The following is a 27,166-nucleotide window of genomic DNA, read 5'->3' as shown; positions in this document are numbered from 1 at the left end:
GTTTTACTGAGATCCTGGGGGATACGGCTTTGAGCCAACATGGAGTCTTGTGTTGGTTGCTGCCCGGTGGGAGCTGATAGCTCAGGTGCTGAGAGGGGGGCCTTTCCTACCAAGAGACCTTAGTTTGGAGAAACAAAAAGGGGAAAAACCCTTCTGTTCACATTGACCTAAGGGGCTGGTTGGTAAGAATCTAGGCTAGCTCTGACTGGCAGGAAGGGGCTGTGGTGGGAATGCAGAGAATTGGTAGGAAGGCCCCCGCCCCCCTGCCAGGTAAACTGAGACTCGGGGCAGCTGGGCAGAGTCATGGTGACGCTGCCCTCTTGTCTTTCTTCTTTGCCTCCTGCCATCCTTCCCCAGCCACACGCATTCTGCTTCACCCAGTCTAGTGCTGAGCTGGAGAACAATCCTGAGACTGAAGAGGCCTCTTTTGTGCTGAGAGCAAAGGAATGGAAAGGCGGCCTGGGGCCAAGAGAAAACAAGCAGAGAGTTTGTCTATAAGACTTTGAAACTACAGGAAGTGATCTGCTTAGCTGAAACCCTTTGGCCCTTTAAGCCTGTCGAATATAGGGTGCTGAGGTCAGCCCACCTGCCCTGACCCAGTGCGGCAATCACAGCCTGTTCTGCGCTCGCCTCCACTGCCTCCTCTGTCACAAAGTGAAGAATCCTGTTTGCTTTATTTTAAAGTTGTTTTTCCTTCTCTCAGTCCACAGGGAGTGGCCTCCTAGACCAGTGGTTCCTCAAGTGGGACCCCTGGGTCCCTGGAGGTCCTCAAGGGGGCCCCTGATTTCATATAAACTAGATTTTCATATAATACTAGGAAATTACTTGCTTTTTCCACTGTGTTCACATTTGCACCAATGGTGCATAAGAAATGGTGGGCAAAATGGCTGGCTGGTGGGCAAAATGGCTGGTGGCTTCAGAGGAATTGGGGTGGGTCTCTTCACCTCCATACACTTACAGTTCAAAAGAGCCAGCTTACGGGACTTCCCTGGCGATCCAGTGGTTAAGGCTTTGCATTTTCAATGCAGAGGGTGCGGGTTTGATCGCTGGTTAGAGAACTAAGATCCCATGTGCAATGTGGCATGGCCAAAAAAAAAAAGAGCCAGCTTCAGTTAAGACTGGTCATGTTGAAGCAGTAAAATGAACACATTTTATTAACTCTGTTTGCTTGTGTGCAGGTCTTTGACATTCTGTGTGTTGAAATGGGAAGTATTTAAATGAACTGTATTGGTTGGCTCGAGGGAAAGCACTTCTGGGGTTTTTGAGTTACAAGCTGAACTCAAAAACCCCTTTTTCCAGGAGATGCTATTTTTACTTGCAAATAACTAGTAGCCATGGTTATTCAGACTTGGGTACCTGACAAACTTTCTCTTGAAAATGAATGTAGTGAGCCTGTTGCTTTAAAGAAAACAACTAACAGTGTTTGTTGCCAATGGTAAAATTAGAGCTTTCAAGCCAAAATTAGAATTTTGGAAAGTTTATATCCATCCTCTTGAGCTTGACAGCTTCTCAGTACTTAAAAGTTATCTGATTAGATTGGTGATATGACACCTATGACATCTTGGCATTTTATTATAAAGTGTGTCAACATCTTGAAGATCAGCATAACTCAGTAAACTGATAATTTCCAAATGACCAGGATATGAAGTTACAAAATCATGTTGGGAAGAGGCGCACTTGGAACTTAAGAAAGGCCAATGGATTTTAACATAACAGTAGAGTAAAGTTCATAGGGTTTCATATTTCACACTATAATTTAGTATTTGTCAAGTTTTGATATAGTACCAAACAGTGGTATCCACAATTGCCTGAAAAAGCTATGAAAATATTGCTGTTGTTGTTGTTGAGTCGCTCAGTAATGTCCGACTCTTTGCAACCCCATGGACTGCAGCACGCCAGGCTTCCCTGTCCCTCATTATCTCCCGGAGCTTGCTCAAACTCACATCCATTGAGGTGGTGATGCCATCCAACCATCTCATCCTCTGTCGTCCCTTTCTCCTGACTTCAGTCGTTCCCAGCATCAGGGTCATTTCTAATGAGTCGGCTCATTAGCATAGTCAGTGAAGCAGAAGTAGATGCTTTTTGGAATTCTCTTGCTTTTTCTATGATCCAACAGATGTTGGCAATTTGATTTCTGGTCCCTCTGCCTTTTCTAAATCCAGCTTGAACACCTGGAATTTCTCAGTTCACTTTCTGATGAAGCCTAGCTTGGAGAATTTTGAGCATTACCTTGCTAGTATGTGAAATGAATGCAATTGTACCATAGTTTGAACATTCTTTAGCATTGCTTTTCTTTGGGATTGGAATGAAAACTGATCTTTTCCAGTCCTGTAGCCACTGCTGAGTTTTCCAAATTTGCTGGCTTGTTGAGTGCAGCACCTTCACAGCATCATCTTTTACAATTTTATATAACTCAGCTGGAATTCCATCACCTCCACTAGCTTTGTTTGTAGTGATGCTTCCTGAAGCCCACTTGACTTTGTAGTCCAAGATGTCTGGCTCTAGGTGAGTGATCACACCATCGGGGTTATCTGGGTCATGAAGATCTTTTTTGTATAGTTCTTCTGTGTATTCTTGCCACCTCTTCTTAATCTCTTCTGCTTCTGTTAGGTCCATACCATTTCTGTCCTTTATTGTGCCCATCTTTGCATGAAATAGTCCATGGTATCTCTAATTTCCTTGAAGAGATGTCTAGTCTTTCCCATTCTATTGTTTTCCTCCATTTCTTTGCATTGTTCACTTAGGAAGTTTTTCTTATTTATCTTTGTTATTCTTTGGAACTCTGTATTCAGATGAATATGTCTTCCCTTTTCTCCTTTGCCTTTGCTTCTCTTCTTTTCTCAGCTATTTGTAAGGCCTCCTCAGACAACCATTTTGCCTTTTTGCATTTCTTTTTCTTGGGAATGATTTTGATCACCACCTCCTGTACAGTGTTATGAACCTCTGTCCATAGTTATTCAGACACTCTATCATATCTAATCCCTTGAATCTATTTGTCACTTCACTATATAATCGTAAGGGATTTGATTTAGGTCATACCTGAATGGGCTAGTGGTTTTCCCTACTTTCTTCAATTTAAGTCTGAATTTTGCAATAAAAAACGAGTTCATGATCTGAGCCACAGTCAGCTGCCAGTCTTGTTTTTGCTGACTGTATAGAGCTTCTCCATCTTCGGCTGCAAAGAATATAATCAGTATGATTTCAGTCTGATTTCACCGATATTGACCATCTGGTGATATTCTTGTGTAAAGTCGTCTCGTGTTGTTGGAAGAGGGTGTTTGCTACAACTAGTGCGTTCTCTTGGCAAAAACTGTTAGCCTTTGCCCTGCTTCATTTTGTACTCCAAGGCCGAACTTGCCTATTACTCCAGGTATGTCTTGACTTCCTGCTTCTGCATTCCAGTTCCCTTTCATGAAAAGGACATCTTTTTTTGATGTTAGTTCTAGAATATGAAAAATATTACTTCCTAAAAAAGGAAACTACTCCCTTTTGCATTTTCTAAGACTAATTATATTAAGCATATTTTCTTATGCTTACCGCCCATTTGTATGTCTCCTTTGGAGAAATGTATATCCAAATCTGTTGCCCATTTTTAGTTGTGTTGTTTTTGTTTTGAGTTATGAGAGTTCTTTATATATCCTGGATATTAGACCCTTATCAGATTATATGATTTATAAAACTCTTCTCCCATTCTGTGGTTTGTCTTTTTCACTTTCTTGCTGGGGTCCTTGAAAGCACAAACGTTTCATTTTGACAAAGCCAGTTTATTTATTTATTTATTTTTGATTGCTTGTGCTTTTGCTGTCATAGCCAAGAAGCCATTGCCTAACCCAAAGCCACAAGGATTTATATTTTATTCCAAGATTTTTACAGTTTTAGACCTTAATTTTAAGTCTTTGATTCATTTTGTGTGAGTTTCTGTAGATGGTGTGAGATAGGGGTGCAATTTCATGCTTTTGCATCTATATATCTAGGTGTCCCAGCACCATTTGTTGAATTGTCTTGATACCCTGTTGAAGATCAGTTGACTGTAAATGTGAGTCTTCTGGATCCTCATTTCTGTTCCACTTATCTATGTCTATCCATATCCCAGTACCACACTGTTTCCGATTACTATAACCTTGTAGTAGGTTTTGAAATTGGCAAGTGTGAGTCCTTCAATTAAGTGCTGTTTCATTATTATTATTAATTTGGCTGTTCTAGTTCCTTTGCATTTAAATGTGGATTTTATTTATTTATTTTTTTTTTTTTAGTAAAAATCAGTTTAATTAACAAAGTTTTTGCAACAAGTTTATCATTTAAGTCTGTCAGCTGATTTTTCTTGTTTCTCCAACTGGGCAGAGTCCACAGCCTTAAAAAGTAAGAGTGAGCAGAGGTAAATCATGGGCCCGAACCACAGAGCATCCTGAGTGTCAGGCCTTGGGGACCTCTGTCTGCCTCCTTCTCCCGGCCCCGCCCACCCCTACCACCACTTCTCAAGCAGATGTGCTCTCTGGGGACGCGGCTGCTCTCCAGCTCCTTGGAGAAGAAGTCTGTCATGGGAGGTGGACCACAAATGTAGAATAAGGTCTCTTTCGAAATGTAATCCCTTATCTCCTTCTCCGTTATTCTTCCTTCCGTGATGTATGGTCTGAGGTCTGCACGGATTTTATCTTTTTAAAGAGTTCTTTTATGTGGACCATTTGAGCTATTTAAAATCCTAAAAGATGATGCTGTGAAAATGCTGCACTCAGTATGCCAGCAAATTTGGAAAACTCAGTAATGGCCACAGGACTGGGAAAGGTCAGTTTTCATCCCAATCCCAAAGAAAGTCAATGCCAAAGAATGTTCAAACTACCATATAGTTGCGCTCATTTCACATGCTAGCAAGGTAGTACTCAAAATCCTTCAAGCTAGGCTTCAACAGTACATGAACTGAGAACTACCAGATGTACAAGCTGAATTTAGAAAGGGCAGAGGAGCCAGAGATCAAATTGCCAGCATCTGCTGGATCATAGAAAATGCAAGGGGATCACAGAAAAACATCTACTTCTATTGCATTGACTATGCTAAAGCTTTCAACAGTGTGCATCACAACAAACTGTGGAAAATTCCTAAAGAACTGGGGATAGCAGACCTCCTTATCTGTCTCCTGAGAAACCTGTATGCAGGTCAAGAAGCAATAGTTAGAACCCGACATGGAACAATGGACTGGTTCCAAATTGGGAAAGGAGTACATCAAGTCTATATATTGTCTCTCTGTTTATTTAACTTCTATGAAGAATACATCATGCAAAATGCCAGGCTGGATGAATCACAAGCTGGAATCAAGGCTGCTGGGAGAAGTATCAACAACCTCAGAAATGCAGATGATACCACTCTAATGGCATCAAGCAAAGAGGAGCTAAAGAGTCTCTTGATGAGGGTGAAAGGAGAGTAAAAAAGCTGCTTAAAACTCAACATTCAAAAAACTAAGATCATGGCAACCAGTCCCATCACTTCGTGGCAAAAAGATGGGGGAGAAGTGGAAATAGTGGCAAATTTTATTTTCTTGGGCTCCAAAATCACTGCAGGTGGTGACTGCAGCCATGAAACACTTGCTCCTTGGAAGAAAAGCTATGGCAAACCCAGACAACATACTAAAAAGTAGAGACATTACTTTGCTGACAAAGGTCTGTATAGTCCTTTGGTTTTTCCAGTAGTCATGTATGGATGTGAGAATTGGACAATAAGGAAGGCTGAGCATCAAAGAGTTGATGCTTTTGAATCACTTTTTTTTTTTTTTTTATTATTAGTTGGAGGCTAATTGAGTTGATGCTTTTGAACTGTGGTGTTGGAGAAGACTCTTGAGAGTCCCTTGGACTCATGAGAGACCCTCATGTGGATTTTCAAATCGTCTTGTCAATTTCCAATAAAGTCAGCTGTGGTTTTTGATAGAGATGGCAGGTGTTGAAACTGTAGATCAACTGGGAGAGCATTGCCATTTTAACACTTAAGTCTCTGATCCATGAGTGTGAGGAGTTTCTCCTTTTGATTAGGTCTCTACAGCCTTTCAGTGATATTTTTTTAGTTTTCAGCAAACCAGTCTGCGTTTCTTTCATTTAATTTGTTCCTCTGAATTTTATCCTTTTTGATACTTGTCTTACTGTGTATTGATTTCCCTTTATCTTGTTTACCCCTCATCCCCACTCTCTCCTCTCAACTAGGCTGAGTCTCCATAGGACCTGGCACTTGCCTAGCACAGTGCACTGCAGTAAAGGTTTTATGGTTTATTATTTTTTAAAATCCACACTGCCTTTGTGAAGGAGGCATGGTTATTAATATCCCTGACCTAATTGGTTGAAGAAACTGAAGCCCAGTATGCAAAGTGACTCTCAGCCCAACACTGTTAACGGTAGCAGAGGGAGGACCAGGGTTTTTCTGACTCACGGCTCCTTCCAGTCATCATCCTGCGTGAGACTGATGCTCTGTTCTTGGCTTTCAGGCTTGTTTCCGTGTCACTGCCTCTTTTATCTTGAGCCCCAGGACGTGATGAGAAGAGAGAAGGATTAACTCTGATACTACAAGGACTGACCCTTGGGATCACTTTTCTGGGCATCTCTAATGTGCCAGGCTCTCTAGGTATTTCAAAAACCCATGACCTCATTAAGCTCTCAGAGCAGCTTTATAAGATGACTCAGAACATTCTGTGTTTTATAGATGAGGAAACTAAGGTTCAAAGGGTCATGTTAACTTTTAAGTCAAAGCGGGAATTACGTGCTGGAACTGCAGCCCAGCACAGTTCCCAGAGCTCTGGGTGCGGCACTGGGTGAGGGGCGGTGTGCGCTGTGGAGGAGGAGGACAGTGCGGGTTTCCTGAAAATTGTGAGGCTCTTTAACACTAGTGTTGGGTTAGGTCAACATTTGCTCATTGGCCTAGAACTGATGTCTCAAGGTGGTGGGTTTGTCGAATCCTTCCGAGGGTGACGAAGAGCTCACAGAGGCCTGGAAACAGCCCTTGGGATCTCATGCCCTGTGGTGTAATCCTATGGTGATTAACTCTGATGGTGGAAGCTCACGTGTAGGTCTTGCCTCTACCTTCCGCATGGTGAATTCTTAAAGTGCAGGGGTCATCACCTTCTATCTTGGTTTCTCCATAACACGTAGCACTGTTTCTGTTACCTCGTGGGCATTCCTTATAAGCTCTCTCTTTTCTTTTTTCCCAGACTTTAAACTTTTTGTTTTGTTTTGGGGTATAGCCAATTAACTATATTGTGGTAGTTTTAGGTGAACAGCAGCGGGACTCACATGTATCCATTCTCCCCCAAATTTCCCTCCCATCCAGGCTTCCACATAACAGTGAGCAGAGTTCCCTGCGTTACCCAGTAGGGCCTTATTGTTATCCATTTTGAATATAGCAGTGTGTACATGACCTGACCTTCCTCTTTGAATAAATGGAAGACAGTCTGTCTGCTTGCTTTTGCTCCATAGAAGTCATAGACTCGCAATGCCTCTGTGGCTGGATTTGGTAGAGAAGAACAGGGGGCCAAGGCCATTAGCCACAGAGGGGCCTAGCTGCTCTGGTGGTATAAGACAAGAGGCTTGGGACGGAAGCAGGATCTGCCCCTCGTTGCCCACTTTTCCCCATTCACAGAGCCGAGTGCAGACCAATGTCTTTCCTCTGTGGAGTCCCTGATGGGAAGTCTGTCTGTCACACCCATGGTCAACAGTGTCATTTCTGTATCCGAGCAACCCTTCTGAACCAGAGCAGCAGTGAGGAACTTTGCCATCAGTTTACCTGAGGCAGACCCTTCCTCCCCTCCTCCACTTCTGTTTCCTAAGATAAAGAAAACAACCTTGAAGTAGTAGTAATTGGTTGCCCTGGTGGTGGTTCACAACTGCATAGGAAGTTAGTTGCCGCAATTTCCCATGCTGGATATTCTGTTCTGCTTAGACTGCAAACAGCAGGAAGGATGATTTCATGTCTCTGTGATGCAGGTGAGGGGTGGGGAACCTACCTTTCTCTCCAGCCTTGTTGGGGCAACTGGTGTCCCAGCCACACCAAGCCACGCATGGCTTGTGAACTCGTAAAGCCAGGTGGCCTCCCCGTCACAATGCTCCCTCTTCCTGGAACACTTCTTCCTCCTTCCCTGCCAGGCCACCTGTCAGCCCCTTCCTTATCCTCCAATGTTATCTCTGGGTCCCTTTCCTGCTGCTATTGAATAGAACGTGGTTATTCATACTAACCAGATCCTTTGAGTCCCCACAAGCAACTGTGCAAGGTATGTGTTGTTAATCCCCGTTTTACAGAAGATGAACCATTTTCCTGTTCCCAGACAGAGCCTTTCACTGGAATGTCATTCTGGCCTCATCTCCTAGGATCTCCAGCTGCCTGTAATTTGCAGGGTTTAGGAGTGGTTCTCACCCTGCCTTGGTGGGCCGGAGGGGAGTCGTGAGGCTACTTGTTGTCACCTCTGGAGAAAGATGGAGAAGAGGTGGAACAGAAGTACCTGTGTGGGTCAGGATCTGGATCCTAGAGGAGTGAGCAAGCTCCCTGCCCCACTGTGCTTTCACTTAATCTGTGGGCTCCCGGAGGCCCCTGTGATGTGGACGTCCACCTGACGTCGGGGCCAGGCACGGCCCCGTCTCATCAGCAGGCTCAGCACGCCAGCTTGCCTGGGTACCGCTTGCCATGTCAGGTAGACGCGTGGAGCCAGAGAAAGCCCTCTCTGACTAATTAACCTTGGGTTCTGGACTCAAGCAAAGTGTTAGGACAGTGAGTTATTGACTCTGCTTCCTCCAAGAGCGTGTCAGGGCTGAGGCCGGTTTGTCTTTTGTTTTGGTGGTAGCAGGTGGCGCCCAGTGGGTGGGCGCTCTGTTCCTGTTCTTGATTGGCCCTGTCTTTGGGAGAACAGTACCTTAAATGAACTGGTCTGGGTGGGCTCAGTAGTGTGGGCAAGCATTTTAAAACCTTGCTGAGGGAGTTCCCTGGTGGTCTAGTGGTTAGGATTCGGCGCTTTCACTGCCATGGCCCAGGTTCAATCCTTGGTCAGGGGCAAGCTGCACAGTGTGGCCAAAAATTAAATTAAAAAAATAAAACCCTTGCTAATGAAGTCATACCAGGTCAACAGCCCATAAGAGCCACTAGGTGACATATGCCCTTGTGAGGAATCTAGTCTCCTGGCCGCATGATGTCACCTGTTCCCAGGGGGACAGCCTGAGACATCCCGAGGACTCAGCAGGAAGAGGACATTAGATGCCTCATTTTTTTCTTCTCCCGTGGGATCCTCTGCTCCTTTTCTTAGGCCAGAAGTTCCCTCTCCTGCCCAGCTCTCCATCCCTGGCCTGCTCCTCCACCCCCTGTAAAACCCAAACACACTGCCCTTTAATCCTTCCGCCAGAACCCTCGGGCAGCGGCTTTTCACCGCCTCCTCCCAGCTCACCCCTGACCTGATTTTGTGTTTTTTGCCTTTTCTCAAACAGTCTGTTCAAGGTCTAGTCCTGAGTTGGAGATTGGCTCACAAGCAGCCTCTCTCTCCCCTGAGCCGTAAGGGAGGGGGCAATTCTGGAAAGTCATTGACAGAAGCTTAACCCAGAACGTCACTTATAAACAGGCAGCCAGCAGAGGGCCCAGAGTTGGGTGTTCGTTCTGGCACCGAGGACAGCGCGGCTTCCCTGGGCCCTGCGGACCAGCTGCTGCGGTAAGGGGACCACCTTCAGCGCCTCCAGGTTGCTCTCCTGGGGTGGGCATGCACACACTGTGGCCGCCGTTTCTCCTCTCTGGAAGCTGGCAGCCTTCTCATACTTGGGAAAGGAGACGGCAGGGGGATTCTGGGGCAGGAACCCGGGAGGGCTGGGCTGGACCATTGCTCATGGGCTGGTAGGAACACTGGTCAGGGGTGGGCAAAACCGAGGCGCCTGAGGAAGGCAAACCCTGACAGTCAAAAGGGGTTCTGCCCGAGACCTGGGGACAGAGGAAGGTGGGCCGGGGGTCCTGGAGCTCTGGGCCGGAATGCCTTTGTGTGGTGGCAACATTTAGGGGAAAGGCCAGCTGGTTCTTTTGCCTGGGGTCGCTTGGGGAGATGGTGCAGCTGTCGGCAGTCAGGGAGAGCGTCTGCTCTGAGCACAGCACCAGGCCAGGGGCCCGAAGCGGACACGTGCTGAAATGCACGTCCTTGGCTCACTCGGGTCTGGCTGAAGTGCTCTGGAGCCCCCGAGCCCGAAGGCCTGGCTCTCCCTTAGGAACCTGGGGAAGATCAGCTCGCCTCCGGATGCGCGTCTGTGATTGTATCGTAGACAGCAGTGAATGGAAATCAGGCAGGCACCGCCTCCTGGGAGGCCAGCTTTCTGGCATTTGAGCAGACTCAGGGCCCAGGTGTAAGCGGGGAGGACTTCTCCCATTTGCTTAGAAGAAAACCTTTCCCTCCGTTTACAGGGAGGAAAACCAGATACGGGCCCCAGATGGTTTACTGGTTCTTATCTTCAATTGCAAACAGGCCACACTCTCCTCCAGGTCACGGGATAAAGATTCAAGGAGAAGGGAGAGACTGGCTGTGTGTGGTATGTCTGTGTTTCAAGGAATAGATGAAGGAGAGGGACATGCAGTTCCCTTTGTTTTGTCCCAGACTTCCCAGGAGCAGAAGTTGGTAAGGAATGTGCCTTTTCTCCCTGGACCAGGGCTGGAGGGATGTGGTTCCTTTGACTTTATTCTCAGTCAGGCAACTGGAAGAGATGCCTGTCACGAGGAGGAAGTCAGAGACGAGGCCGTCAGTACTTACTAATCTGGATGGGTCTGAAACGATCTTGTTTGTGTATTTGGTCTCTTCCTGACTGGAATGAAGTGTCAGTTTCATAAGGGCAGGGACCTCTTCTCTCTGTTCAAGTGCCTAACCATACCTGGCATGTTACAAACGCTCAATCAATAGCGAATGAATGAGTGCCTTTTTTTTTGCTTCTCATTTCACTGAACCTCTCCAACTTCATTTTCTATTGATTCCATACCAGACTTTTCACTTGATCAGCATCTACTTGGTGATGCCTGACTCTGCCTCTCACTGCCCATCTGCCCGCCAACACCCCATGTGCCAGGTGCTGCAACCTGCCAGGACCTCTTGAGTGGATCCCTCCTCTGAGCACAAGTCAAATCACCTCCCCCATGACACCGTACCCAGCTCTCCTCAGCTGCCTTCCGCCACCTCCTTTGCGTATACCAGGTGTTAAATAGTTCTTATATTTCGAATGTACTGGTGTTGTCTCCTCGCCAGACAGAAAGTTTCTTGAAGACACAGGTCATGTTCTATATTATCCTCTGTCCATCAAGTATATATTACAGGCAATCGGTGCTTGATAAACACTTGATGGCTCTGATTGTATGAAATCTAATCTTTGAGGACGTTTTGCAGTTGACAGTTTTTTTTTTTTTTAATTTTATTTTTTTGCAGTTGACAGTTTATGAAACCGAAGGGATGATCTGCAGTTTCACATATAACAGTTCACTCACTCATCAGCCCTCTGTGTTGGGCAGATTGTTGTTCAGTCGTTTAGTCGTGACTGGCTCTTTGCAACCCCATGGACTGCAGCATGCCAGGCTTCCCTATCTTTTACCATCTACCAGAGCTTGCTCAAACTCATGTCCATTGAGTCAGTGATGCCATCCAATCATCTCATCCTCTTCTCCTCCTGACTTCAGTCTTTCCCGGCATCAGGGTCTTTCCTGTGTGAGTCTGCTCTTCGTTGGGCAGGTAAGCCTGCTTTATAGGTGGACTGACAGGTGTGAACTGCTTGTCACTCATAACACTTCTGACATTGAATATGTGGGTTTTTCCCCCGCACTAACCAATTCTTCAGTTCTCTGCAGACATCAACTAGGTATCCTCCCATTCAATTCAGTTCTGACACTGAATCAGTTCTGACACCGAGAGTTGGTGCAGGTGCCACAGGTGAAGGGCTCAGTCCCACATGACAGCCCCTGCTTCAGACACTAGTTGTAAGACCTGGCCTCCTGGACTTCCAGCCAGCCAGCTGTGAATCAGATTCCCCTGACTCCTCCTCAGGTTCCATAATTTGCTAGAACTGCTCACAGAATTGAGAAAAGTACTTTGCTTACCAGCAGTTTTATTATAAAGGATACCTTGAACAGTCAGATAAAGAGGTGCATAGGATATACATAGGGCAAGATCTGAAAGGATCCGGGGTGCAGGGGCTTCCGTCCCCATGGATGGGGGTACACCACCTCTTGGCATGTGGATGGATTCACCAACCTGGGAGTTCTCTGAACTCCATCATTTTTATGGAGTTTTTATGGAGGTTCCCTTACACGGTTTTGGTAGGCCAGTCCCTCCCCTCCATGTAGGGGGGGTAGGGCTGAAAGTTCCAAACTCCTAATCACAGGGTTGATTCCTCTGGCCACCAGCCCCCATCCTGATGCTGTCTAGGGGCTCCCCAGGAGTCACCACATTAGCATAACCCCAGGTGTGATTGAAAGGGGCTAATTATGAATGAGAAAAGTTGCTCCTGTCTCCCCTACCACTCAGGAAATTCCTAGGGCTTTAGGAGCTCTGCCCTCTGGAACCTGGAAAAACAAAAAAAAACAAGATTATGTGATTCTTGTAGATCACAGTGTCACACAGGCGCTGAGAGGTGGACTGATCCTCAGGGTTATATGGTGGCAAAGCTGGAAACTGAACCTGAGTTTTCTGACTGTCAGACCTTGCCCTTCCTGTGGAGTCACCTGGGGTAGGGTCCACAGCTGGTGTATGAGGGTGTGTGGCCCCCGCCTTCACTTCTTCTGGGCTCTGCCCTCCATGCCGGGAGGCTTCTGCCTGACTTTAACCAACTGTCGCCCACTCCCCCTTGCCCCCAGACCCTGGCTGTCTTTCCCCTTTATCCTGCCAAAGCTCCAGCTCCCGGGACACTGGTGCAGTGAGTAGAAATGGAAAATGGGCTCAGTACAGAACACTGAGGCAGCATGGAGTTTAGGAGGTGGAGCTAGGGTGTGGGGGCAGCAGATGGGGCTGGAAAGGCCATTTTCCTTGTCTCGAAAATGAAACTGCGAAGATGCTGCTGTCCGGTGAAAGTTGCTTAGTCATGTCTGACTCTATACAGTCCATGGAGTTCTTCAGGCCAGAATACTGGAGTGGGTAGCCGTTACCTTCAGGGAATCCTCCCAACCCAGGGATCGGACCCAGGTCTCCTGCATTGCAGGTGGATTCTTTACCAGCTGAGCCACCAGGGAAGCCCAGTGAGAGTGTCTGTTAAAGGACTTTAGGAACCTGCCTGGAGGTCCAGTGGTTAAGGGTTCACCTGCCAGTAGGGGTGCAGGTTAGATCCCATGTGCTTTGCGGCCAAAAAAACCAAACCATAAAACAAACAATATTATAACAAACTCAATAAAGACCTAAAATATCCTCCACATCAAAAAATGAATCTTAAAAAAAAGACACTTTATAAACTGCAGAGAGCTATAAGAATAGTTAAATATGATTACAGTATGCGGCCTGCGGACCCGCAGGCGGCGGGCGGCCCGCGAGGGGGCGGCGGCTCCCGGGCTTTGTGGCCGCTGCGCGCGCGGCGGGGCCTGGCGGGCCGGGGGCGCGCCGCCGCCGCCCGGCGCTCCGGAGCCCGCGGCCCTCCCGGCCGCCCAGCCTGCGAGAGGAGTCGAGGCCGCCCGCTGCGCCGCAGCTGCAGGATAGCTAACAGCCAGGAGAAACACCGTGGAAAATGCAAAACAACGAAATCATAAAACCTGCCAAATACTTCTCAGAATTGGAAAAGAGCATCCTGCTGGCGTTAGTAGAAAAGTACAAGTATGTGCTGGAGTGTAAGAAAAGCGATGCGCGAACTATTGCCCTCAAGCAGCGAACCTGGCAGGCGCTTGCCCACGAGTACAACTCCCAGCCCAGCGTGTCGCTGCGGGATTTCAAACAGCTGAAGAAGTGCTGGGAGAACATCAAGGCTCGGACCAAAAAGATTATGGCCCACGAGAGGAGAGAGAAAGTGAAGCGCAGCGTCAGCCCGCTTCTGAGCACCCACGTCCTGGGGAAGGAGAAGATTGCCAGCATGCTGCCGGAGCAACTTTACTTCCTGCAGAGCCCTCCCGAGGAGGAGCCCGAGTACCACGCTGAGGCCGCCGCCCAAGAATCATTTGCTGTTTCAAATAGAGAACTGTGCGATGATGAGAAAGAGTTCATACATTTTCCAGTATGTGAGGGGACCTCTCAACCTGAACCCTCGTGTTCAGCTGTCAGAATAACAGCCAATAAAAACTACAGGAGCAAAACCTCTCAGGAAGGTGCTTTAAAAAAGATGCATGAGGAAGAACACCATCAACAAATGTCCATCTTACAACTGCAGCTGATACAAATGAATGAGGTGCATGTGGCCAAAATCCAGCAGATAGAGCGAGAGTGTGAGATGGCAGAGGAGGAACACAGGATAAAAATGGAAGTTCTCAATAAAAAGAAGATGTATTGGGAAAGAAAACTACAAACTTTTACCAAGTAGTGGCCTGTTTCCTCATTTAACCGGCCCTTTCCCAATTCACCCTAAAAGACTGTGGGGGTGGCTCCCTTGTAATTAATCTGTGTTGGCAAAGAAAGTCTGGAACACGAACTTGCGGTCAGTCACCTGTAACAGAGCTACGAACTAGGAAAATTAGAGTGGCAGTAGTCACTTAAGAAAAAAAAAAGAATACATTCAGGCAAACAGCTGCGCCCTATGTACCCCTTCAGTGGTCAAGAAGCTGTTAGAGTTTTCTGAAAATTATCACTTTGAGTGCTATCATTCTGAATGTAATGTCTCTTAATTAGAATTCATACAAGAAAAAAAAAAATGATTACGGCATGCAAGTTGCTGAACAACAGCAACAAAGTTGCCACTCAGTAAAGTTTCAGATGGGATGACACCCGCCTCCTCAGTGTTCGGGATGAGCCGGCTGGTGCCTCGTCCAGACCTGGCACTTGTGCGTGCTCAGTCGTGTCCAACTCTTTGCAACCCCATGGACTGTAGCCCGCCAGGCTTCTCTGTCCATGGGATTTTTCAGGCAAGAATACTGGAGTGGGTTGCCATTTCCTCCTCCAGGGGATCTTCCTGACCCAGGGGTCAAAACGTGTCTCCTGCGTCTCCAGCGTTAATCCATTGGCAGGTGGATTCCTTACCCCTTCGTCACCTGGGAAGCACGACACTTGTAGCTATTATTATTATTGTTTTTGTAATTATCATAAGATATGACCTCTTCCCTCAGAGAGGGATGGGGGGCGCTGAGAGGGCCTCCAGGAGAAGGGACCTTTAGGCTGGGACTGAGAAGATGGGAAAGGCAGTCTGTCACCCGGGTTTTCGTAATTCATTTACTACCTCAGGTCCCCAAACACTGTTTTTCCATAAAGTCTAAAGTCCTCAGCTGAAATGCTCCTTCCTCCCTGGAGGATTTTCAGCAGTCTAACTTGAAGGAGACACTGTTATCTTCAAGGGAACATGCCGGCTGCCGTTGGTGGGCAGAGAGGGAGTCTTGATTCCTCAGAACCTGCTCAGTAGGCCAAAGGGCCTGCAGACGTAGATGCTGGAGTGGCTGGTGACCGCCCTGCCATCTCCTCTCCCTGGGCGTGCCCTGTGGGGTAAAGGCCAGTGTGTGGCTGTGAGCCTCTGGCCATCGCTGCAAAACTTCAAAACAACCTGGGGGATGCTTCCTGCTCCGCTTGGCTGGGTGCTCAGTCGGGCTTTCACCACCAATGGGCAGAGGACCAATGGGCACAGTTGGCCTGGGCGGGAGAAGCTGTGCTGGAGGCGTGGGTGTGACGCTGGCCCGGCTGGTGGGGGCGGCGGCCCTACCTGCCCACAGCGAGGCAAGCGCGATGGTCAGGGAGGAACAGTTGGGGGGTGGCAGGCAGGGGAGGGAGAGGGTGGTGACGGATAATCTAGGGAGGATGATAGCTGTTTTTAAAAAATATTTTATTTTCATTATTTTTTATTTGGCTGTGCTGGGTCTCAGTTGAGGCATACGGGATCTTTAGTTGCGGCATGTGGGATCTGGTTCCCTGAACAGGGATCGAATCCTGGCCCCCTGCACTGGGAGTGCAGAGCCTTAGCCACTGAACCGCCGGGGACGTCCCAGGATGGTAGACCTTAAATGTGTCCACAGCAGACTCCTGGGGAGCAGGGCCATGACTGGGACACAGCTTAGCATGATGGACAGAATGGAAGGCGAGTGCCTTTGAGTTTGGAGACCATGGCCAACCTACTTAATCTTGAGTTTCTGTTCCCTTACTTACATAGCTGGAGCTCTACTGCTTACCCTACGAGGTTCTCAGTGGTTAAATGAGGTAACCTGAAGCTCTTAAGGCCATGGCTGGCACTCGGCAGCAAGCCCACACAAGTGGTATCTGTGCTCCTGACGCTTTGCCAGGTGACTGTGGTCACTAGCTTTAAACCAGCAGTAGATGCCTAGGACTTGGTCTCTGGGAAGCCTTTGGACAGTTTTTATGCTCAAATTCTAAAGCAGAGTAAAAGGTCAGACCAAGGGGCCACAAAGGAATATCTTTTCTAGGGAATCAAGAAAAAGGAGAGAAAGCAGCAGCAGCCACAGTCAAGGTCATGTCCTGTCTGGGTTGCTGTTTACTTTTCTCCTTCCAGGAATGGAAGCTTTTTGCCACTGAATTCCCTCACCATCTCCTCAGCTCGTGGACCCTGCATATTGGTGATCAGTTTACCAGGGAACCAAGTTTTCACACCGAGCGAGGTTCTGTGCCTTCCTCCGTAGGGATGTTTGGGGTGTGGGTGTTTAGCAGAATGGCAGTAAAGCCTGCCGGGAATGGTTGATGGTCATGCATTGATTCTGAGAAACTGAATTAATCAGCCAAACCAATCAGGAACCCAACAAGGGAGGTTGAGGCACCCAGGGACGAGCCACAGTGGGAAGTCATTGCAACTTCTAGGCTTGGTGGGGTCAGAGAGGAAATGATGTGTTTCCTCCAGACTCCAGGGCAGGTTGACAGTGTGGAGGCAGGAGCGCCCAGCCGGGACTGTCAGCAGCCGGTTGCATCCCGAGTCAGGACTGTGGCATCAAGGGCAGTAAAGGTCGGGGAAGATCAGAACCCACATTTCTCTGCTCCCAGCCTCCTCTCTCCTGCAGGCCTCCCGTTGGCTGAACCTGCAGGATGCCAGCCAGTTGGGGGACACAGGTGCCTCCATCCACAGGCCTCAGCTTCCCTGGTTTGGAGCAGAGAAGGGGGGTGCAGGGAGGTGAGCGGAGAGGAACCAACCAGGAAACCTCCCAAAGGCTCATTCCTAGTGGAAACAAATCAACAGGTGTGACAAGCAGAGTGTGACTCTCTGAAGGGTCATGGCAGTTGCTGCTCTTCGGGCAGAGGCTGTCTCCAAATCAAAATTAGTCACCAGTTCAGATTTGATCGTTAAGGGCAATTAGGAAAGATAATGAAATGAAAGGCATACAGATTGGAAAGGAAGGAGTAAAGGTATCTTTACAGCTGACATGATCTTATATAGGAAAATCTAAGGAAGTCACTGTAATCTTTTAAAGCTAATAAAGGAGTTCAGCAAGGTTGCAGGACACAATGTCAATACACAAAAGTCAATTGTATTTCTATACAGAGGCAGTCAATGGGAAAGGAAGAAAATTCCATTTATAGTGTCATCAAAAAGAATAAAATATTCAGGAATAAATTTAACAGAAGTGTAAAACTTCTAAGCATATAAAACATTGTTGAAAAATGAAAGAAAACCTAAATAAATAAATGGACTCCCTATGTTCATGATGCGAAGGCTTAATATTGTTAAGATGGCAACATTCCTTAAATTGATCTACAGATTCAATGTCATATCTTTCACAGTTCCAGCTGCCTTTACTTGCAGATGACAGAATGTGTCTAAAATTCACATGGAAATGCAAGGGAACCAGACAGCCAAAAGAATCTTGAAAAAGAATGTAGAGAACTCACACAAAGCTTACCACAAAGCTACGGTAATCAAGACACTGTGGCAGTAACATAAGGACTGACATACAGATCGATGGACTAGAATTGAGAGCTCAGAAACAAATCCTTACGTTTACAGTCAATTGAGCTCTAACAAGGATGCCAAGATAATTTAAAATAGGGAAAGAAGAGTCTTTTCAACAAATGGTGCTGAAACAACTGGACATCCAGATGCAAAAGAATGAAGCTGAACCCCAACCTCATACCACTGATGAAATTCAAAGTGGATCAAAGACATAAATGTAAGAGCTAAAGGTATAAAACTCACAGAATAAAGCACAGTCATAAATATTTGTGATATTGGGTTAGGCAGTGGTTTCTTAAATACGACAGCAAAAACACACACAATAAAATTTTTAAAATAGATAAATGAGGCTTCATCAATATTAAAAACCTTTGTGCAGCAAAGGACAGTATCAAAGTGAAAAGGCAGTTCAAAGAACGGGAGAAAGTTTTTGCGAACCGTATATCTGATCGGCACTCGTGTCTAGAATATATATTTTTTTAAACTCTTACAGCTCAACAATAGAGATATAAATAGTCCAAAGGCAGGGACTCTGAGTAGACATTTTGCCAAAGGAGATGTCCACATGGCCAATAAACACATGAAAATATGCTCAACATCAGTGGTCGTCAGGGAAATGTAAATCAAAACCACAATGAGATAGCACTTCATACCCACTAGAATGCCTAATCACAAAGACAGATGATAACAAGTTTTGGCGAGGATGGAGAAGAACTGGAGCCCTTATGTGTTGCTGGTGAAATATAAAATGGAGCCCCAACTGTGGAGAACAGTCTGCGTGTTCCTCAAGTGGTTAATCATAGAGTTACCATACCATCCAGGGCACGTACCCAAGAGAGAGGAAGACACGTGCGCCGGAAGCTTGTACACCGGTGTTTACCACAGTGCTATTCATGATAGCCAAAAAGCAGGAACGACCGAAGTGTCTACTGAATGGGTTGGTGAAACGTGCTGTGCCTGTCCAGTGGGATATTCTCTGGCAATTAAATGGAGCCCTGGTACCTGTAACAACACGGATGAACCTTGGGAACATGTTGAAAGAAGCAGTCACAGAGGAGCACATAATGTAGTGTTCCTGTGTCAATTAGGGGCAAGGCCTCGGGCCTCAGGTGTCACTCATGCCGCCTGCCTTTTCACAGGTTCACCCAGAGCCCGGGTCCCGTCAGTGGGAATGCTGGCTCCGTCCCCCTTCAGGGCCCCTGGGTGAGGGGGCCCGTGGAGCAGTTCTGAGTAGTCCGCGCCTCACTTGGTGCCCCCTCTATGTGCCGCGCTGCGGGCACCTCTGCCTTCCTCTTCTCGCAGCTCCTGTGCCTTTCCGGCCTGTTTGCGCCTTGTTTGGGGTGGGGGCTCATCCACAGTAACTCCTTAAGAAGCATTGCCTGGAGGTCAGTCGTAGCAGCCCTGTTCTTTCTTTTTATTTCACCTTCACACATAATTGATGGTTCAGCTGGATGGCGAGTTTCAGGCTGGAAATCATTTTCCCTTTGCAGTTTTGAAGGATGCTTTGTACCTTTCTAGCTTCCCAAACTGCTGTTGAGAAATCCAAAACCTTGCTGATTTCGGGTTCTTTGTGCCCCCTTACCCCCACTTTCTGAAAGCTTACAGTGACTGAAATGTCACGCCATGCGTGGTGTGGGTCTGCACGCGTCCATCTTGTTGGCTCAATGCATACTTCTGTGTGGGAACGTGACCTCCTGTCCTGGGGGTGTCTTGAATTATTTCTCCCCCTGTGTTTTCCCTGTCCTCTCTTTCTGAGACTGTTAATTTTTGGATCTGTTGAATGGCCTCACATTTTTTCCCTTTCTTGCCTAACTTTCCATTTCTTTGTCTTTTGGTTTCAGTTTCTAGGAGATTTCCTTAACCTAATCTTCCAACCCTTCTATTGATTTTTTTTGTCTTTCCCATCACATTTTTAATTTGCAAGAGCTTTTCTTGCTCTCTGAGTCTTTAAAAATATGTGCAAGCATCCTGTTGTCTCACCTGTGTAATCTCTTGCTTCTTTGAGGACATTCGTGCCATGTTTAAGTTTTTCCTCCTTGCACTAACTGTTTCCTCCAAACTGCTTTTTTCCGCTGCTCTTCTTTGGCCTCTGTCTTTAAAGGAGTCTGTTCTCAGCTGCCCAGGGATCTTCGGTTACCTGCTTGCAATTAGAATCAGGGGCTAAAAACTGCCTGGGAGTCCAGCTTCCCGCTTGCACAGTGGTGATGAGGCATGCTGTTTGTTGGGGAACCTCAGTGTCAGTATCCTGATGTCTTCCCTCTTGGGCCAGGTCAGGTATTGGAGGAGGGGACGGGCTGGCTGCTTGCGCTCTAGGGGCTGAGTGGGTGAGGGGACAGGATGAATAGGCTCACTTAACCTTCCCCTCCTGTTTCTGACAGAGTACCCCGGCCCTCAGCTGTGCCTCGCACCCCCAGTGCAGACCCCGAGCTACGCCCTCTCCAGAGAGCAGACCTCTGTTCTTCGGGGGAGGGTGGTCTCCAGCAGCATGAGGTGGGGGAGTGGATCTAGGGACTAACTGCTTCTCAGAAGCTCTCACTAGCTTCCATTGTATGTATCAGCCTGTTCATCCCAGGACCTGGCTCACAGTTCCCTAGCCTTTCTTGGATTCCATGGTGGACACTGGTAGATGATCAGCCTTCCACTGCCAGGTAGGGCCATGATGTTCCTGTGGTCTCCCCTCCTGGTCTCTGTCCTTGGGGATTGACAGCTTAAAAAACAAAAACCTCTTGGGACTTCCCTGGTTGCCCAGTGGTTAAGACTGTGCCTCCTGATGCAGGGTGAGTGGGTTTGATCCCTGGTTGGGGAGCCAAGATCCAACATACCTCACAGCCATTAAACCAAAATGAAACAGAAGCAGTATTGTAACAAAGTCAGTGAAGACTTGGAAAAACAAATGGTCCAATAAAAAAAAAAAAATCTAAAAACAAAAATCTCTTACTCAGTCCATCCTAAAGGACATCAGCCCTGAATATTCATTGGAAGGACTGATGCTGAAGCTGAGACGCCAATACTTTGGCCACCTGATGAGAAGAACAAAGTCATTGGAAAAGACCCTGATGCTGGGAAAGATTGAGGGCAAAAGGAGAAGAGGAAGGCAGAGGATGAGATGGACATGAATTTGAGCACACTCCGGGAGATAGTGAAGGACGGGGAAGCCTGGTGGGTTACAGTCCATGGGGTCGCAAAGAGTCAAAAACGACTTAGCAACTGAACAACAACAAAGTTTGGTGGGATTTTGGGCAGGAATGAAAAAAAATTACCCAGACAGGAACAGGCTTTGCGCAGAGAAAAGGGCATCCAGGTGGGGAGCATCTCGGAGGAGGGAGTGCTCTGAGGGAGACGGGAGCGTGCTTGGACCACTTGGGAACGAGGAGGAGGCAGTTTGGCTGGTGTTAGGACCCGGGAGTCTGAGGAATGATGGGAAATGAGGCTTGACAGGCAGGTGGGACTAACGATGGGAGGCAAGATTCTTACCTGTAGGCAATAAAGGTCATAGCGGGTTTTTTTTTTTTTAAAAAAGAGAGTGAAAGGAACCCTGTATTTGGGGTGTTCTCCCTGATATACAGCGTGAGCTGCTAGCTAAAGCCAGCCAGTGGCGATGGTTGGCCATGGTTAGGGGGCTTTTACAGTAGTTCAGGTAGTAAGAAGGGTGTCATCAGGGGTGGGTTAGTGGAAATGAAAGGAAGGAGGATGTGAGTGACTTCAGAGGAAGAACTGATGGGCCTTCTTGACTAGATGTGGGAAAGGGAAGGGCAAAAATAACCCCCAAACTGAAGCCCTAGTTCTCTGGGGACAGAGGACAAGAGGTATTGGCTTTTGGAGAGTGTGTGTCATCTGGGATGGGGGAGGGACAGGGTAAGTTCTGTTACAGAATAGACATTTGACATGTATATCCAACAGCTATTGTTTTAAATCCTCACATTTCAACCTGCAAATGCCTCTGTTGCTTAAGAAAGAGAGAAAGGGGGGATGGGGTGGGGAGAGAAAAGATATCAAGGTTATATGAATAGGGAAATCAGTTCCCTAAAAAGCAAGGACTAATTTTCAGATTGTTAAAGGAGATTACCAAAGGAATCTTTATCGTGATGTTCTCACAGGTTCATTAGTGTTGCAGAATGGTTTCTGAACTGCCTTGAGTGTAGGGAGAGTTTCTGATTCATTTCTTCCTTAGCTCATCCTCATATTTTGACCGAATTAAGCACTCTATACAAGAGACTTTTACAAAAGACACAGAGGCCTCTTTTTATATATATATATTGGAGTATAGTTGATTTGGACTTCCCAGGAGACTCAGTGGTAAAGAATCAGCCTGCCAAGCAGGAGATGCAGGTTCAGTCCCTGGGTTGGGAAGATCCCCTGAAGAAGGAAATGGCAACCCACTCCAGTATTCTTGCCTGGGAAATCTTGTGCAGGCGCCTGGACAGAGGAGCCTGGGGGCTGCAGTTCATGGGGTCACAAAGAGCTGGACATACCTTGGCTACTAAACAGCAGCATAGTTGATTTACAGTGTTGTGTTAGATTCAGGTGTACGGGAAAGTGATTCAATTATACATGTCCGTTATCCATTCCTTTTTAGATTCTTTTCCCTTATATTGCAGAATATTGAGTAGCATTTCCTGTATTATACAGTAGGTCCTTGTTGATTATCTAATTTATATATAATAGTGTGTCCTATGTTAATCCCAAATTCCTGATTCTTTTCCCTTATATTGCAGAATATTGAGTAGCATTTCCTGTGTTATACAGTAGGTCCTTGTTGATTATCTAATTTATATATAATAGTGTGTCCTATGTTAATCCCAAATTCCTGATTTATCCCTTCCCACGGCCTTTCCCTTTTGGTAACCGTAAGTTTGTTTTCTAAGTCTGCGAGTCTGTTTCTGTTTTATATATAGATCATTTGTATCATTTTTTCCAGATTCCACATGTAACCAATATCATAGGATATTTGTCTTTCTCTGTCTGACTTACTTCACTCAATATGACAATCTTTAGGTCCTCCCATGCTGCTGCAGATGGCATTGTTTCATTGTTTTTATGGCTGAGTAATATTCCATTGTATATCTGTACCACATCACTTTCATCTGTTCCTTGGTAGATGGACATGTTTCCATGTCCTGGCTATTGAAAATAGTGCTGCAGGGAACATTGGGGTGCATGTATCTTTTGAATCACGGTTTTCTCCGGATGGATACCCAGGAGTGGGATTACTGAATCATATGGCAGCTCCACCTTTAGTTTACTGAGGAACCTCCATGGTGTTTCGCATACTGGCTCTACCAGTGTACATTCCCACAGGGTAAGAGGGTTTCCTTTTCTCCAGACCCTCCCTAGCTGTTGCTTATTAGGCTTTCTGATGATGGCCCTCTTGGCCAGTGTTAGGTGGTATCTCGCTGTAGTTTTGATTTGCATTTCTCTGTTAATTAGCATGATGGACAGGGAAGCCTGGTGTTGCTGCAGTCCATGGGGTCTCAAAGAGTCGGATACGACTGAGTGACTGAACTGAACTGATAATTAGCGATGTTGAGCATCTTTTCATGTGCTTTTTGGTCACCTGTGTATCTTATTTGAAGAAATATTTAGATCTTCTGGCTTCCGTGTGGCTCAGATGGTAAAGAATCTGCCTTCAATGTGGGAGACCAGGGTTTGATCCCAGGGTTGGGGGATCCCCTGGAGGAGGGCATGGTGAGCGACTGCAATATTCTTACCTGGAGAATCCCCATGGACAGAAGAGGGTGGCAGCCTACCGTCCATGGGGTCGCAGAGTCAGACACTTCTGAGCGACTAAGCACAGCACACAGCCAATTTTATGATTGGTTTTTTTTGATATTGTGCTGCATGAACTGTTTGTGTATTTTGGAGATTAATCCTTTATTGGTAGCTTCGTTTGCAAATATTTTCTCTCATCCTGTGGGCTGTCTTTTTAGTTTGGTTATGGTTTCCTTTGCTATGCAAAAGCTTTTAAGTTTAACTAGATCCCATTTGTTTGTTGTTATTGTCATTATTCTAGGAGGTGGATCTGAAAAAATATTGTTGTGATTTATGTCAAAGAGTGTTCTGTGTATGTTTTCCTCTAAGAGTTTTACAGTATCTGATCTTATATTTGGGTCTTTAATACATCTTGAGTTTTTTTGTGTGTGTACGGTACTGGAGAATGTTCTACTTTATTCTTTGACAGATAATTGTCCAGTTTTCCCAGCACCACTTATTGAAAAGACTTCCTTTTCTCCATTGTATACTTTTGTCTCCTTTGTTGTGGATTAATTGACCATAGGTTGTGGTGGTTGTTCAGTTGCTAAGTCGTGTCTGACACTTTGCAACCCCGCGGACTATAGCACGCCAGGCTCCTCTGTCCTCCACTGTCTCCCAGAGTTTGCTCAAATTCATGTCCATTGAGTCAATGAGGCCATCTAACCATCTCATTCACTGCTGCCGTCTTCTCCTCTTGCCTTCAATCTTTCCTGGCATCAGGGTCTTTTCCAATGAGTCGGCTCTTTGCATCAGGTGGCCAAAGTATTGGAGCCTCAGCTTCAGCATCAGTCCTTCCAATGAATATTCAGTTGGTTTCAACTCTTCTCTAAATATTTGATAGAATTCACCTGTGAAACCATTTGGTCCTGGACTTCTGTTTGTTGGAAGTTTAAAAATCACAGTTTCAGTTACAGTACTTGTGACTGGTCTGTTCATATTTTATATTTCTTCTTGCTTCAGACTTGGAAGGTTATACTTTTCTAAGAATTTGTCCATTTCTTCTAGGTTGTCCATTTTGTTGGCATACAGTTGCTTGCAGTATTCTCTTATGATCCTCTGTATTCTGTGGTGTCACCTGTAACTTCTTTTTCATTTCTAATTTTATCGGTTTGAGCCCTCCCCCATTTTTATGGCTAAAGGCTTATCAATTTTGCTTATCTTTTCAAAGAACTAGCTTTTCGTTTTCTATTGTTACCTTTTCTATTATTTTTTCGTCTCTATTCCATTTATTTTTACTCCGATCTTTATAATTTCTTTCCTTCTACTAACTTTGAGCTTTGTTTGTTCTTTCTCTGTTTTAGGTGTAAGTTAGACTGCTTATCTGAGGTTTTTCTTGTTTGCTGAAGTAAGACTGTATTGCTGTCAACTTCCCACAGAAGCCTCTTTATTTGGGTTCTGTAGCCAAAAGGGAAAGTGAAGAAGGGTACCACTCACCCAGGCCACGCATAATGCCTTTCTTTAGGTCACTGTGGGATGCTCAGCCCGTCTGGGTGTTCTTTCAGCTGTGGGTCCCAGGGAGGTGAGGAAAGGGCTCTAGTTGTAGCATTTGCCAATTTCTATCCTGTACAGACGCCCACTGGCGTCAGTTTCACATTGCCAGCTTGCTGTCTCTGAGCACAGCGTTGGAAACGGGCAGCATCAGGGAGCTAGTAGGGGCCAGTAGCACCTGGTGTGGTTGGATCATGACAGGTCCTCGCCCCGAGGATGTGCCTGAGTGGGATGACCCCATTTCTTAGGTGGTCCAGCTTGCTTTGACTGAGAAGGCTTTGAGGGTCTGGTTGCGCTTCAAAGCGTCATCTTCACAAGCATGGTGCTTCTTACATAGCCCTGGCCTGACCCGGCTGCCTCTGGTTCCCCTTCGCGGCCCCGACCCCGCCTACCTCTGCCCATCAGAAGCAGGGCTGGTCCCCACTTCAGCCTCTGTACTGCTGATACTGAAAACTGACATTTATAATAAAGGCCAGTTTATGTGCCAGACACTCTTCTGAGCACGCTACACACATTAACTCGTTTGATCTTTGTATGCAGCCTGTGCACGTGACTGTCATTAATGCTGATTTTACCGATGAAGAAATCAAGGCCTGGAGGTTAGGCAGCCTGCCCAGAGCTAGGTGGGCTTGGTGGAGCCCCGATTGGAACCCAGCCCGCTGGACCCCTGAGGTCTTCCCGCTGTGTCTCCCTGCCCTGTTAGGTCACATCTGGGAATTCTCTTCACGTGTTTTTTTCTCAGATCCAGTCAGGGCCTCAGCACTGCTGGTGCACTGGGGTTGCCAGATAAAATACAGGCTAGCTAGTTAAGTTCAAATTTCAGATAAACCAGTAACTTAGTACTTAGTACAGTAACTTAGTACTGTAAGTATGAGCCGTATATTGCATGGGATATACTTGTACATTTTTCTAAGAATGCAGTTTAGTTGAAATTCAAATTCTCACTGAACAGTTTGCATTTTAATTGGCTGAATCTGGAGGCCCTTAGCTCAGCAACTTTATCTTGGTTGAGAAGAGAGTCAGGTGCCCAGGAGGAGATTGAAGTAATCAGTCTTACCACTCACATTTCTCTGCCCAGGTTGTGCTAAGGACTACCAGTCTCTGACTCATGGTACGCTTTATTTAAACTAGTATTATTATTTTTTAGTCTTTTGGCAATACACACGGGATCCTGGTTACCCAACGAGGGATTGAACCCATGCCCCCAGCAGTGGAAGTGTGGGGTCTTTACCACTGGACCACCAGGGAGGTCTGTCATGGTACATCTTAAACTGAAATATCATACTCGTGCGTCAGGCGTGTCCAACGCTGTGTGACCCCAGGAACCATAGCCCACCAAGCTCCTCTGTCTATTGGATTTCCCAGGCATGAATACTGGAGTGGGTTGCCATTCCCTTCTCCAGGGGATGTTCCCGACCCAGGGATTGAACCTGTGTCTCCTGCATTGGCAGGCAGATTCTTTACCACTGCACCACCAGGAAAGCCCAAAGTAAAATATACTTAATATCTAAATTCCAAATATATCTAACTTTCGCTTATCTTCTTTAAAGAAAGAATATTAACACAACCTGTTATAGGAACACGCCAAGATACAGCTAAATCATAAGAGAAACTTAAGAAATCTCATGGTGTGTGTGTGCTCAGATGCTCAGTTGTGTCCGCCTCTGTGGACATCTCTTAAGCTTCCTGCATTAGCAGGCAGATTCTTTACCGCTAATGTCACCTGGGAAGCCCAAGAAATCTCATAAATCAGTCTAATGTTTTGCTATTCGAGAAGACTCACTTGACCTAAATCAACTCATTCAGAAAAAAATTTTAAACCTCCTCAGAGGGAAATGCCATTGCTTTTTCTAATCTGTCTCTCTTGCTGACCTGACCAGCCAGAATTTTTCTTAAAGCTTAGTCTCATCCTCCCTCTTAGCCGTGGCTAACCAGGAATTTGGGTGTGAACAAGGAGC

General features: G+C 46.4%; 2 protein-coding genes across 5 annotated transcripts in view; both read left to right on the top strand.

Annotated features, from left to right (window-relative positions):
* Positions 1-27,166, top strand: part of PC (pyruvate carboxylase) — a 101,747-nt gene that overhangs the window by 37,195 nt on the left and 37,386 nt on the right. The window contains exon 1 of one of the 4 annotated variants that reach the window (XM_043451066.1): positions 9,572-9,658. The exons of the other annotated variants lie outside the window; for them this stretch is intronic. The gene's annotated coding sequence lies outside the window, so the exon portion shown is untranslated. Of the gene's footprint in view, positions 1-9,571; positions 9,659-27,166 lie in introns of those variants that run through there. 4 annotated transcript variants of the gene reach the window in all.
* On the top strand, positions 13,632-14,800 carry LOC122430507 (myb/SANT-like DNA-binding domain-containing protein 3). The gene has a single exon (XM_043451085.1). It carries the CDS (start codon positions 13,677-13,679, stop codon positions 14,457-14,459), a length of 783 nt encoding a protein of 260 aa, XP_043307020.1. The 5' UTR covers positions 13,632-13,676; the 3' UTR covers positions 14,460-14,800.

Source organism: Cervus canadensis, chromosome 29 (genome assembly GCF_019320065.1).
Source record: "Cervus canadensis isolate Bull #8, Minnesota chromosome 29, ASM1932006v1, whole genome shotgun sequence".
NCBI classification, from domain to species: domain Eukaryota; kingdom Metazoa; phylum Chordata; class Mammalia; order Artiodactyla; family Cervidae; genus Cervus; species Cervus canadensis.
This window is presented reverse-complemented; position numbering and strand designations above follow the sequence as displayed.

Excerpts from the sequence above, each read along its gene's own strand:
- LOC122430507 (XM_043451085.1), top strand. The coding sequence starts at position 13,677 with ATGCAAAACAACGAAATCATAAAACCTGCCAAATACTTCTCAGAATTG.